At 36.1% G+C, this 14165-nt stretch overlaps 1 protein-coding gene across 1 annotated transcript in view; it reads right to left on the reverse strand.

Annotated features, from left to right (window-relative positions):
• Positions 1 to 11521, reverse strand: part of LOC106464219 (organic cation transporter 1-like) — a 36891-nt gene extending 25370 nt beyond the window's left edge. The window contains exon 1 of the mRNA XM_013924347.2: positions 10273 to 11521. Coding sequence (XP_013779801.1) covers positions 10273 to 10683 — 411 coding nt within the window. The 5' untranslated portion in view covers positions 10684 to 11521. The remainder of the gene's footprint in view (positions 1 to 10272) is intronic.
• Positions 11522 to 14165: the final 2644 nt, after the last annotated feature.

A 14165-nucleotide genomic window follows, 5' to 3' on the forward strand; every position in this document is an offset into this window, starting at 1 on the left:
ATAGTGGGATTGACCGTCACATTATAACGCCCCACGGTTGAAAGGGCGAACATGTTTGGTGTGACGGTGATTCGAACCCGCAGATTGCGAGTCGAACGCCCTAACCACCTGGACATGCCAAGCCGGCCAAGCTACAGGACTTTGCCCTAAAATTTTTTGGTCAAAAAACAAAGAATAGAACTATTTTATTATATTGTATCATAGCTCCCACTATTGAAAATTAATAGTATTTTTACTTCTTTTTTTTTGTATGTGTGTGTTGCGAATTTGAATTCTTGTGCGATTATGATTAAATTTCTAAGTTCATGTTTGTTATTCGAAACATAAATAATATCGTGGATTTATATTTGTGTGTGTGGCAAAAGAAAGAGAACACAAAAAAATAAAAAAATACCCCAAAAAAAACAAAACAAAGCTCACTTTTACCACAAACATTAAACGTTGTTTATATCAAGATTCAAATTAAGTACTGGTGCTATTGTTTAGACTTGTGGTGCCACTAGGGCATTCAGGCAATGGTATCATTATTTAGACTTGTGGTGCCACTAGAGCATTCAGGACAGTGGTGCCATTGTTTAGACTTTTGGTGCCACTGAAGCATTCAGGCCAATGGTGTCATTGTTTAGACTTGTGGTGCCACTGGGGCATTCAGGCCAGTGGTGCTATTGTTTAGACTTGTACTGCCACAAGAGCATTTAGTGCAGTGGTGACACTGTCTAGATTTGCGCTGTTACTGGAGCATTCAGGGCAGAAGTCCTTAACCTTTTTATTCATGGGTTTGAATAGGTATTAAACTGGTCGACCGTAGCAATAGTTCAGCTTAACTCAAGGCAAAACCATTTGCCAATAATATCCACAACTCAAATTCTCCTAAATGATTCCTTAACAGTTTTCAAATTCTCAAAGATTGCACTTCGGAAGATAGCATATCCACTCGTTCTTTAACTTGCTCAGGATTTCTGAGAAATGTTGTAGTACTCAGAGATTATCTCTCTGACTGCTAATGCATTCGGAATGCCTAAAGTATTTGGAATCGGTACCTAAAACGCTGAAAGACTATAAGTCTGTTCCACTCGCTAATCCAGTTCATTCATTTTATATTTTATTTTTTGCTGATGTACTCCTAGAGTGAGCATGGATACTGTCTTGTCCAGTCAAATCTTGCACCCACAGTCGTACTGTCTAGTGTTTCTCACGATCTAAACTGCGGTACCTGTCGCTGACAAATCAAACAGCAAGTCTCCACATCTTTTTGTAGAATATCTGACCACGTACTGAGTTAACTGTAGTGGAATATTTTACTGGTCAGGATGTTTGTTTTTTAGTCTTAAATCGTGTAATATTGTTAAGTTTTGTGCGAAAAGCGCTCTGTTCGTACACTTAGCTAGTGATAGTTATTGGAAAAATATGTCGTCAGTATTGAAATGGAGCTGAGAAATAAGGTATCTAGTATTAGGATTGCATATACACAGACACTACTACTTACCACAATAAATAGAAACCGAAAAATTGGTTTTCTTCCCGTTAAATGATTTACAACACAATTGTTCTTAAACTCATAAGTCTCCTGATGGGACAGCGGTAAGTCTTCGGATTTACAACGCTATTATTAGGGGTTCCATTCCCCTCGGTGGACACAGCAAATAGCCCGATGTAACTTTGCTATAACATAAATAAATCTTGAATGTTACCTCATTAAGGTACTAACTTCAAGCCGATGAAAAATACCACTTTTTAACCCGATTTTCTGTAGTACCCCGGTGAGACAGCAGTAAATTTACGGATTTATAAAGCTAAAAGCCGAGGTTCGATTATCCGCGGTGGACACAGCAGATAGCCCAATGTAGCTTTGTTTCTAAAAGAAACAAACACATATTTTCTGCACAACATTAATTCTGTCTCATTTTCGCTTTTAATAGGAATAATGTTAAACACTTGTAAGCTCTCAGAACTTTTGCGCAAAGTTACACAAGGGTTATCTGCTTATAACTGTCCCTAATCTTAGACTATAAAGAAGCTAGCTAATCAATAGCACCCAACGCCAACAATTGGGCTACTCTTAACTTACCAAATAGTGAAAATTGAAAGTTACTCCATAAAATGTAACAGGTTTTATGTAAAAAAAAACAACAAACATAAAGTTAAGAGCTAAAGGTAACTTAAAACCAAATGCTGTTTTTCTTCTAGTCTACTTCTAAGCAGCTGAAGGGTCCGACCACGCTAACCACTTAACCACGCCCCACCAAACTTTTAAGCTTAGCGAAAAATTGAACATTAAAGTTAAACTTTTGGCTTAAATTGAAGCAATGGTGTATGAAGGAGCAAAGGATATTTTTCAAACAAGTTTTTATCGGTTGTACCTGGTAAAACTTTTGTTTATTATATTGTTACGTCTCTGGTCGTTTCTTAATTTCCCGTAAAATTTCTTCCCGAGGAACTTCAGCGATACAAGTCCTTTCTTAAATAAAACTAGTTTATTCTTTCAATACAACTTTGCAATACACAGAATTTCCACAGTCACTTTAACTTAAACATACGCTATAATTCACAACGATTCACGCACTTTACTAATGGTCACTACCGCTCACTTGGCTCAATTATCTGTCTGTCTGCAATTGTATGACCGCTTTATTTTCCGGGCTTATATACTAAAATAGAGGGCGCCTAGAAAAGACTAGAGGGAAGGCAGCTAGTCATCACCACCCACTGCCAACTCTTGGGCTACTCTTTTACCAACGAATAGTGGGATTGACCATCACATTATAACGCCCCCACGGCTGAAAGGGCGAGCATGTTTGGTGTGACGGGGATTCGAACCCGCGACCCTCAGATTGCGAGTCGAGCGCCTTAACCACCTGGCCATGCCGGGCCCCTTCAATATGTTAAATCTGTGTATCTTACAAGTGGACCTATTGGAGTTGGGACTGGGTATCATCACACGAGCACCTGGACACACAAAGTAATAGTTTTCTATATCTTGGCAGCCTTACCCATATGTACACCACTGAATTAAGGCTTTAGTTATGGTAAACTTTTGATTCAAATGAAATGTTCTTACAATGTTCGTTCGAAAGATAATAATAATCAACATTTAAAATGCAAATAGAAGAAATAGTTAAATACTGAAAAAAAATCAACTTTGAAAGATTGCCCAGATAAAATATGTGGTTTTGGAAATAATCCAAAATTATCAGTTGTCATGTAAGTCCACACCTATAAGTTTAACAAACAAGAACTATTTTCAAACTGATTCAGTATTAAACAATAAAAATATAGCAGGATATTCATGAAAGTTATTTAATCACACGCACAAAAAGGAATGCTACAGTGCAGCTTCAAAATTTCAAACTCGTATATATGTGTATATTAAGTTTCATTCATGGCAAACAACAGAACTAAGGGGCCGTTTCAATTATATAAAATATGACTGAGAAAGTAATTTTTGCGAGAATGATAGCACTGAGTATACAAAACACCATAGCATATAGACATGACGATATGGCGAAGAAGAGATATGTCTAAAATGTATACTCTCGTACCAAGTATGTACACATTTCCATCTTTTATAACACGCACTTCACTTCGGCTAGAAACAACTGAAGATGTCCTTTTTGATATGCAACCACTCTAGAACGACGTACGAGGAAAATTTATTAGGCTTTATGTACAAATGTTCTAAAAAACAACAACGTTAAGAAGTAAAGGTAACTTAAACCCACATGCTGTTTTATTTTTCTAGTCAACTTCTAAGAAGTGGAAGTACAAGCTCAAACAAAGCAGTTGAAACAAGGATCCGACTCCCTTCTATTTGTTCTAACAACTGTGAAAACGATAAAAAGAGGCTTTTTATTTAGTGAAGCACACTCCCTCCCATCTTTTTTAGAAAAAACAAAACGCAACTCTTTATGAAAACTTTGAAACACAAATATTACATCAACCGGATTGACAAGATTTTTTAAAGCGCGGATGTAAAAATTCTAGAAAATAATATACTGATACCATATCCTTCAGGCTCAAAACGTTGTTTCTTGCTCTCTATTTGATAGACAGAAAGAAACATTCACGACATTGACGAAAAAATATCTGTGTAAATTATGAATATTTGATATAGCTGTCAGAATTGATTGTTTGTTGTTTGTTTGTTTTTGAATTTCGCGCAAAGCTACACGAGGGCTATCTGCGTTAGCCGTCCTTAATTTAGCAGTGTAAGGCTAGAGGGAAGGCAGCTAGTCATCATCACCCACCGCCAACTCTTGGGCTACTCTTTTACCAACGAATAGTGGGATTGACCGTCACATTATAACGTCCCCACGGCTGAAAGGGCGAGCATGTTTGGTTGGACGGGGATTCGAACCCGCGGCCCTCAGATTGCGAGTCGAGCATTTTATCCACCTGGCCATGCCGGGCCTGTCAGAATTGAATAAGGTAATATTAATGGAGACAGGTGTGTTGTGTGGCACACAGTTCTTCCCTTTTATTAAAATATTACGTTTTTATTCGTATTCAAAACTAGGGTTTTTATTCGGTACTTCAAGTACCTATATAATTACTAAGTTTAAATTAGTAACATCACTTTCGTCCTGAAAATCGACAACTCGAGAAATAAATACCATTATCTGTAAATTTTATTATTATTTATTAAGTAATGTTTCTCATTTAATACTAAGTTCTTCAGTCAAATTCTGACCTCGTTTAGTTATGTTTTTGGTGACGCATCATACGAGATAGTTATTATTGGTGGTTTGTTCTTACCTGGCTAAATTCAACATTAAAATGTTTACGTCATTTCTGATCAACATCTCGATCTATAGAAACCATTCATTTTCAAATATCAAAGTCCATTGTTACAAAGTCCTTTTTTTTAAATAGAGAGCGGTGGCACGACAGTAAATATACTAAATAAGATAACTTGGTACAGTTCTGTTTGTAGAGAGAAAAGGTGTTTTTTTGTAAAATGACAAACATAAAGACCTATTGTCGTCAACTCACTCTGACTACATTTTACTGTCCTTAAATCATACTCTAGCTTAATTTTCCTCTCCTTAAAATTCACCCTTGCTTATGTTCCGTTAATGGTTATCAGAGTTACTTAGTTGAATTCTGAATTACATCATACGTGTGGCGTTTTCAGTTGTCTCCCCACTCACCACAGAGAACCTACGTATATCTATAGAGGATTTGAAGAATATGTAGCACCAACTTAATCTTCCGAACTATTCAATACAAAAGATGTTTAAAATACTTATGGTGAGTGGGGAACATCTCAAAACACCATACACATAACATACACTCCACCACTGTTAGAAGTTGATAATGAGATGCGAAAGGAAATCCCCGAAACTTGAATAACACAGTGACAAGTGTTAAAGCGAATGATAGGTTGAGCCTCATACATATTTTTGAGTATTCTATATAAGATATTCCAGATTTAACTATGAAGTGCCAATAGTTAGTAGTTCTTCGTTATTTGATCTTTTTCTTTAGGTTAAGTCGTTTACTAAAGACAGTATCATTAGAAGTTGTCCATTTATATGTCATGATTTTGTTTGTAAATCTATGCAATGGACTGTCCAAGCTGCGTTCACAGAGGGAATTGAAACCTGAATTTTAAGCTCATAAGCTTTCCATTGAGTCAACGGGGGATGAGGAGAGGTATGTCACACTTTAAAAACTTGTTTTGCACACACCCCTGTTAATTTACCTGACAACTCTCTTGCTTCCTATAAAATGATGTCACTATGTGGGGCCTTTCTTCCTGTTGAAAAAGTAATGCCGACTATTCCTTTTTTTTTCATGTATAGGACTCATTTCCCTATGATATTAACTAAGGTACTCAGTCCAAAAAAGCATTACGAAGTATTATTTATGTAAAACCAAAAGTAACATGAGAATACAAAGGGGGATGTTGTCAATCAAACTTCCTTCACCAACAATCCTTGTCCGCAGCTGTCACGCTGATATGACCCCACCTTCCCACCTCCCCTTGAACTTTCAACAATAAATGTCCCTGATGGACGGTTCCTTACAACATTTATTTGTTAATTGCTATTTAACTTACCTGCAAAAAGGGTTACCGTTAACTATTACCTCACAGAGTAAAATTTTAGTTGACGAAAGAGTAACCAATATTTCTTTCACCACAAGTTGAGTCGCTCGACTCCAATCTGCGCATCTCGGGTTCGAATCCCATCACCGAACATGCTTGCCCTTTCAGTCTTGGGAGGGTTATAATGTGATAGTCAATCCACTGTTTGATTACAGTAGCCCAAAAGTTAGTAGTGGGTGATGTTGACTAGCTGCATTCCATCACTTCTAAATTAGGCTTAACGCAGAGAGTCCTCGAGTAGTTTTGCGAGAAATTAAAAAAATATTAATAACGGCAACTTTACTCACTCAGAAGGTGATCAATAACTTTTTAATTTTATATTCCAGCTTGCTCATTGTTGCTTAACATTACTCGCCCAAATGGTGCTAGGAAACCACTCATTACAGAAGCTTATTTATATTAATTATTGCACAACGTTATACGCCAAAAATCCTATCAATAGTAAGGAGAAGATTAACGTATGAATACGTGTGTGTACTTATTTATCTTTATGTAAAGATATGTACTGCAAGAATGTACAGAGAAATTTATAGAGAGTCTTTTTTTAATGCAGTCAATTCTTAGTGTGTGTGTGTGAGAGAGAGAGTGTAGTGTATTCCATTAGTTCCTACTGGGAGAGCAGTATATTTTGCTAACTTTCTCTGGGAAAGCAGTTGATTCTATTATTTATCACTTAGCAGAGCATGTAACACACGTTTTGTCCATGAAAATGTTTTGAAACGCTTGAAAAAAATACATTTATTGGTTTTGGTCTGTTTACAAATTTCTTGATTCTATAAGTTCTAACTTTCCACTGGAAAAAACTGTACGTAAAAGATATTATTACCTAATGTAGTCCCAAATGAGGGTCTCAGCAATGAGTCGACGTCACTCCCTCTATGATATTTGTCTGCAAATGTTGAATATTTTTATTGTACACTACATTCCATTTACTTGCATGTATTCGTATGTATTCACATATTAGATTGAAAACTAAGAACAAATGTAATAACTGTGACGATGTTCTTTTGCGTCGACTGTTCCAACTTCTGTATGGAATCATACGGGGATTGTTCTTTTACTGTTCGTTTTCTGTATATTCTAGATCTCTGACAGAAGCAGAAGCTCAAGAGTGATAAGGAAAAACACATCAACGTCAAAGCTACGGAGTACAAGCTGGTAGACGTGGATGGGGATAAACCCCAAGAAGGCGTCAGATTACTTGACCTTATTTAATTTCCAGGGTATCCTGGCTCTTGGTCACGTGGTATAAAAAATACAGTTTCAATTCTCGAATCTCCATTTCGAGTTTAGGCTTATATTTAAATGATTAAACAATCTTCTTGCAGTTCACTAATCGGGAAGGTAATTGATTTGGATCTTCCAGCACTTGGCAGACCCAAATCAGGAGCTACGTATGCGTGGTTGCCATCTTTGTGAATAAATTGATCAGTTATACACAAACTCTTTTAATTGTTGTTGAAGTTTTTTTTTTAGCGCAAAGCTACACAAAGGGTTATCTGAACTCTGTTCAATGCCGGTAAACGAACTCTGGATTTTAGTGTTGTAAGTCCACAAACTTCCGGCCGACCCAACAGGGGTCAGTTCTTTCAAACTTCAGAATTTCTTATGAATATACATGAAATATGTAGGTTTACCCTTTTTTTTTTACCTCCAGTAGCTCTGCGGTGAGCCTGAGAATTTATAGCAATAAAAAAATTGGGTTTCGATACACACGATGGGCAGATCACAAATAGCACGTTGTGTAGTTTATCCATTTTTTAATTGATGAATAACCTGATCACCATGAACCATTATACCAGATGTGACTAAAGTTCGTTGTTTTGTAGCCAGTTTTGTAGTCATTGATTTGTTGTACTGTAAAATATAACTATTATATTTTTTCCACGTGAATACTCACCGCCTAGAGGATTTTAGAGTACTTAAATGTAACAAATAAAGTAGAAAAGTCACTTAAGGAACCATTTTTATACATCTGTACAGACGATAACAAGTTAATACATTTACGGGCGAACTCAATGTTTTTAACAGAGGTAGAAAAGCTTAAGATTTTTATCGCTAAAATTCAAACCAGTAAACTAGATTTCAAACAAAAGCACGAGAAGGATAACGTTTTAAAATAGATTTCAGAAGATACTGTTATATAGATAAATATATTTTATTTATACGGGAAATCTTGTTTAAATATTGTGGGTGAACATTAACAACCTTTTTGCTGACACACAAAAGAAAATCAAGTATAAAACACAAAAAAGTTAATTCAAGTAATTTCACTAAAATCAAACGGTTAGAAACCTGTCACTTGGAAGGCTTTAACCATTTGGTTTTAACATAATTGTTTTAACTTTTTGCGTTTTGAACTTACTTATATGTGATGTGTCAGTAAAAAGTTGTTATGGTGTTTTTAATGTTTTTGTTCTTAATTTTTTCTTTTGTTGTGGTTATCCAGGCAGCATTACTGTTAACAGTTAATTCTTGAACACATTGTTGTGTGCAAAACGTGTTAAAATTTTCTTCAGTCAGTTCACATGTATGAGAGAGTTAAAAAAGTTTAATCTGTCTTTCTTTTCAGCTCATTACTCTGAATTAACTTTTTAATTCACTGTAATTTAGTGATGAAAACCTCAACAAAGTAAAATACGTTGTTTTAGAGTTCAGCGAAATCGTTATCGTTTTATGAGCGATAAATCTCTAACGTTAACAGAGCAAATGTATATCTGAATTGAAGCGTTAAAAATATGATTTAAGTTGAAGTGACTGGCTTATCTAAACTTTAAATATAGGCCAAACTGATAAGCTAAGTTTTAAAGAAGCGTTTGAACGTTTTTGCTCCGTTTTTAAGCATTTATTGCTCAGGACAAGTGTATAGATAAAAGCGTTAAGTTGAAACATCAGACAAAATATTCTCCTTTAGCTTTGTTATAAGCAAATAACCAGTAAAGCTAATAAATAGAATGTAAACATGCTGGAAACACAGACGTGCGTGATGTTCTTCAAACACTTGTTATATATGGGGTGTAGCTTTAGTTGCTTTGTAACATATATTAAGCAATGTGTGAAAATTGAATGGTTTAACACAGTGTTTCCAAAACTTGGGGTTGAGAGTTTGGTGGAAAAAAATTATAAGTAGCAATTTCTTTTTTCTTTTTTTTGCGTGGACTATCGAATCCCGGATGTTAGCATTATAAGTCCATAAACTTACCACTGTTCCACCGGGGGCACATACATAGCAAATAACAAGTTGAAAGGGTATTTAGAGCTACATTTTCGAAAAGATGAGGTCACGCAAATTCGGGGTACCTGAAATGGGGGCAGCACTGAAAAATATGTTTGGCAATCGCTGTAATACTTGATAGCTGACGAAGGCAAACCATTGTTGGATAATATATGTTAAAATCTGTTAGCATTTCTAAAGTATTAACTGCACATGCTCAATGTATAAAGTGTTACCAATATAAGAGGTTATCTTCTACAGAAGAGAAACCTCGAAATCTTCCTAGCGGAATTTAATCACGTTACATGGTTTATACGCTGAACATATGAAACTCACACAACTTATACGCCCCTCTCCGAAGGCTCAGTGGTAAGTCTGCAGAATTACGATGCTAAATAAAAATCGGGTTTCGATACCTGTGGTGAGCAGAGCAAAGAGAATCTGATGTATAGATTTGCGCTTAACAACAACGAAATCACAATTCATACAATAAACTTAAATTTCCGGAACGACATAAACGTCCGTATGCATACATATACGCAGAGAATAAATAAAGTGTTTAAAAACACAGAAATTACGCTGCAGGGTTATTTTCAAGACGTGATTGGACGTAGTAACATGGGCTGTAGCGACGTAGTGAAGCTCACAAATCGTTTTAAGATAACGTGCTCTACCTCCGTATAACGTGATCATGATCACGATATTTAAGTTTGAGGATTTAGATAGTGTGATATCGCAACAGTCTTAAAAGGATGAAAACAATTATTGTTTATTTATTTGTAAATAAGCACAAAACTACACAACAGACTATCTGTACTCTTCCCACCACGAGCATCAAAACCCGGTTTCTAGCTTACCGCTGTGCCACTGGGAGGCGAAACAACTCTTAGCCTGTACCCCATTTGGAAGCACTCCCAAATCCGAAGAACAGTTGTAACAAACATGGACTTACCTCTGATACTAGAGTGTTTTCAAACACTTCTCGATCGTATACCCATCCGTGGTGGCAGGTCGTCTTCGGCCAGTTAGGGTCAGCTACGGGTTTCAAACCTTGAGAAAGAGCATCATAAACTACTTGGGTGAAGTTAACGTCAAACATTTTGCACCTGCTGTGTTGGACACGACCGTCCCGTTTCTCTAGAGGAATACTTAAGCTTTTCCTTTCATTGGGCGTCATTTGATACAAAAAGTCAGTCTCTGGAACTCGACACCAATGCTCTGGAGTGGCCGATATGAAGACCACGTTAAACAATGTAAAGACGGCTGGAATACTTGCTGGTATACATAGAATGAAGTACATGAGCTGCTGGTAAAGCCCGAACTTCCCAATGTGCGGTAATACATCGTCCAAATCCATCTTCATCGGAAATGTTTAAACGAAACGTTTGGTGTTATTGTACACTCCAAACTAGTAGCGGCTTATCATGTTAAAGATCCTTTCTGTTCGTGTGGAGTGTGGTATCATAGTTCATTCGTAACAATTCCCATTCGTGGTATGGCATGATGACGAAGAGTTTTTAATTAACTCGGTAGAGAATTTATAGAAGTTGATTCTACTTTCGTATCTATCCAGAACGTCAAAAGCAATAGCAATAATTATCATTATCAGGAAATACCTGTCCTTATTATTCCTATCAGTATTTAGTTAACGTTATTAAAAAGCTTTCCTGTATTAACTGATAGAGTTATAGATCACCACAATTGGAAATTATCATAGCCTTACTGGGTATTTATTAGTTCACGGGGTCGACCTCTTTGACGATTACGAATCACTAACAAAACTCCCATGTAGAACAAAACGTTTTCTCTTACAATCGCACTTCTTCAGCAACTAACGATAGAACCGTAGTGCAACTACCTGATAAGATATTAACAACCCTAACTAGTAAGGTAGATTGGCCGCGAACCACGTGCTTATCAATTCGATATTATGAAATAATTGCATTGCACTGAACCATCGTTCATGTGAACCTGGCGGTTGGAAACGTAAAAATGAAGGTCCAAACGGAAGTGATGTATTAGACACGAAAATCTGAACCTCCGATTTGATGGCTCAAGGTCCCACATTAGTGACGTCACGTGTGCCTCTACACTTAGATGATAGGAAGCAGTAGAGAAAGCAGCTCCCCTGTTAATTAAAGTGCAGTGAAATGTGTGTGTGTGAGGTCAGTTTTCACATGGAGAATCGAAACTTCCATATATAGCAAACAGCCAACTGCGAAATCAACCTCGTCCAATTGTATTATCGGCGAAGGAATATAACCGTGATATATTGCTGAAGACGTCCAGGGTTATGAAAATACTAGAGACGACTGTGAGATAGAGCTAGGACAAACTCGTTGATGAAAAAAAAACAAAAACTTGCAGGAACATAATGCCATGTATTTATAGTTTATATTCACTGTTTCTTATGCCACTCGAAACTATATAAAGTCATAGTTAAATCCAAAAGTTGTATATACAGGTTAATAATAGTACTAATGGGGCTTTATTATTTTAGATATACTTAGAATTATAAAGTATAAACATATAGAAAGTTGACTTAATAGGATCCTATTATTTCAGGAAAGAAAGAGCATATAATAACAATTTTCTACTTTCCAAGTTAAATTTCCTACTCATACGAATATTTTCGTATAAATAAGCCACCGTAGAATATGGTATAATGAAGGAGTTCTTACTAGTCAGGAATTTGAAAAAGACTCAGAAAAAACATTTTTTTAACCGAAGTACGAAGAAAAGTTTAACAATTAAAATACACTTGAGGTATTCCAATAACTCCTGCTTTGCACCCACAGTAATGTTTTGGCGGGAACTGAGCATTAAGTACAGAACGTCAAATACACAGTCCGGCAAGATAACATTTCTTTTGATGATCAGTGTTTCCACACCTTTTCCTAACTGTGAATGAGTTGAATACAGCTTGACTAATACTCACGCAACAGTCTCCGCTCGGTATCGTAGTCCTTTTACATGTTTGTTTATTTATTTCTGAGTTTCGTGAAAGATACAAAAAGGCTATCTGCGCGTAGCCGTTCTTAACTGTGAACTGATACTTTGTTTGTTTGTTGAATTACGCGCAAAACTACTCGAGGGTTATGTGCACTATCAGTCCCTAATTTAGAAGTGATAAACTATAGGGGAGACAGCTAGTCAGCCCCACCCACCGCCAACTTTTGGGCTACTCTAATCGAATAGTAGAATCGACCGCACATTATTGCACCCCATGATTGATATTGCGAGCATGTTTGGTGATGAGGTTAAAACATCCTCACCACCAGGCCATGCCAGGCTGAACTGATAGTCTAGAGCAGCAATTCTCAAATTTTAGTAACCGAGAGCCCCTTTTAATTTAATTTTTTTTGCGGGCCCTCAAACCCTTTTTTTTATAAAAAAAATCAGTTTACATGAAAAGCTGTACTCCAAAATTAAATGTTTTAATATATAAATTCAATATTATGAAAAATATTTTTATTCTATATATATAGTTTTTTAAAAAATATTTTAATGAAATTTCGGACTTGACTCGTGGACCCCAGTCTAAGAAACGCTGGATTAGAGGGATGACAGATAGTCTATAGCTCTTGGCTAATCTCGTCTGACAGAATATGGGATATAACTATCACTCTTACAGTGTACCCACAGCCTCAAAGTTTGGGCACGTTAACCATTAGGTCACTCCCAACCCTAGTCAACTACAAATATATTTGTAATGCCGCCATTTTAATTGTACATTATATAGACATCTTATAAAAAATCCAACATATTGCTTGACTTTTCTTTTGTTGAAACTAAAATTTTCGAATGAACTTGTAAAATTAGATACTATCGTACTATGTCACCAGGAATTGGAAGAAAGCTAGCCAAACAAATCTCTGTATCAGTTTACATGTTTGCTAAAACTTTAGAGATCTAACCTATATAAAAAAAAAAAAAAGACTACTTGTGTGTCACGTCACGTCACGCTTCATTTCTCGAAATAGGAGGAGTCATAAAAACTAAAATGCATTTATCCAGATAGAATAGTTCGATTACTGTCTGCCCTTTACGATTTTAGTGACTTGGTGCAATGGGATCGTGAGGAGGGGAGGTGCCGTGAAACCTTTTTAGTATAATAAGTGTTGGTATATTAAGCCTAAAGTAAAAACGTAGTGTGGGATCAACTTCGCCTAAAGCCAAGTGCAGAAAATTTATCATGAAAGTAAAAATAAGGATTCAACTTTAAACTTAAATCGTTTCTGAATTAAGCTATATTTTATATCACAATTGTTTTTAATAAAAAGAAAACCAAACTTCTTTAATCAACGGTGACTAAACTAAGAAATGAAATCAACAAACATTTTTCCAGTTTTGTTGTCTATACATTTCAATTTATACTTTCAGTAAATAGAATAACAACAATATTAGGTTATACTTTTATTGTTAAGCAACATTATATAAAAGCCATTGTTGGAACATAATGTTACCAAAACGCACTGGCTCACAAAGGAATTTATCAATGTTTGACTGCCTCGACTGCACTTTTCTGCCTCTTTGTTGGTCAAGCTTGATTTCGCAAAATTTATTTATTTCAGTTAGCAATGAAATGTGAGGTTAGGGTATACTATGGGGTGGGAGTGGTAGTACTTGCCCCGTCATTTTTGACGGTCAATACGCTAGTACTGATATATCACACAGATATAAAAAGCACGTGAAGTTACAAACTCAGTCATTAAAATTGATTAATTCACCGTCAGTGGTTTTAGCGATAGGAAGTCCATAAACAAAACATTTTTGTGTTTTCTGATTTGCTCAGCCATTGAAATACTCTGGCATTGAGGATAATGACATAAGATAAAACAAGGC

This window comes from Limulus polyphemus, unplaced genomic scaffold (assembly GCF_000517525.1).
Source record: "Limulus polyphemus unplaced genomic scaffold, Limulus_polyphemus-2.1.2 Scaffold1589, whole genome shotgun sequence".
NCBI lineage: Eukaryota > Metazoa > Arthropoda > Merostomata > Xiphosura > Limulidae > Limulus > Limulus polyphemus.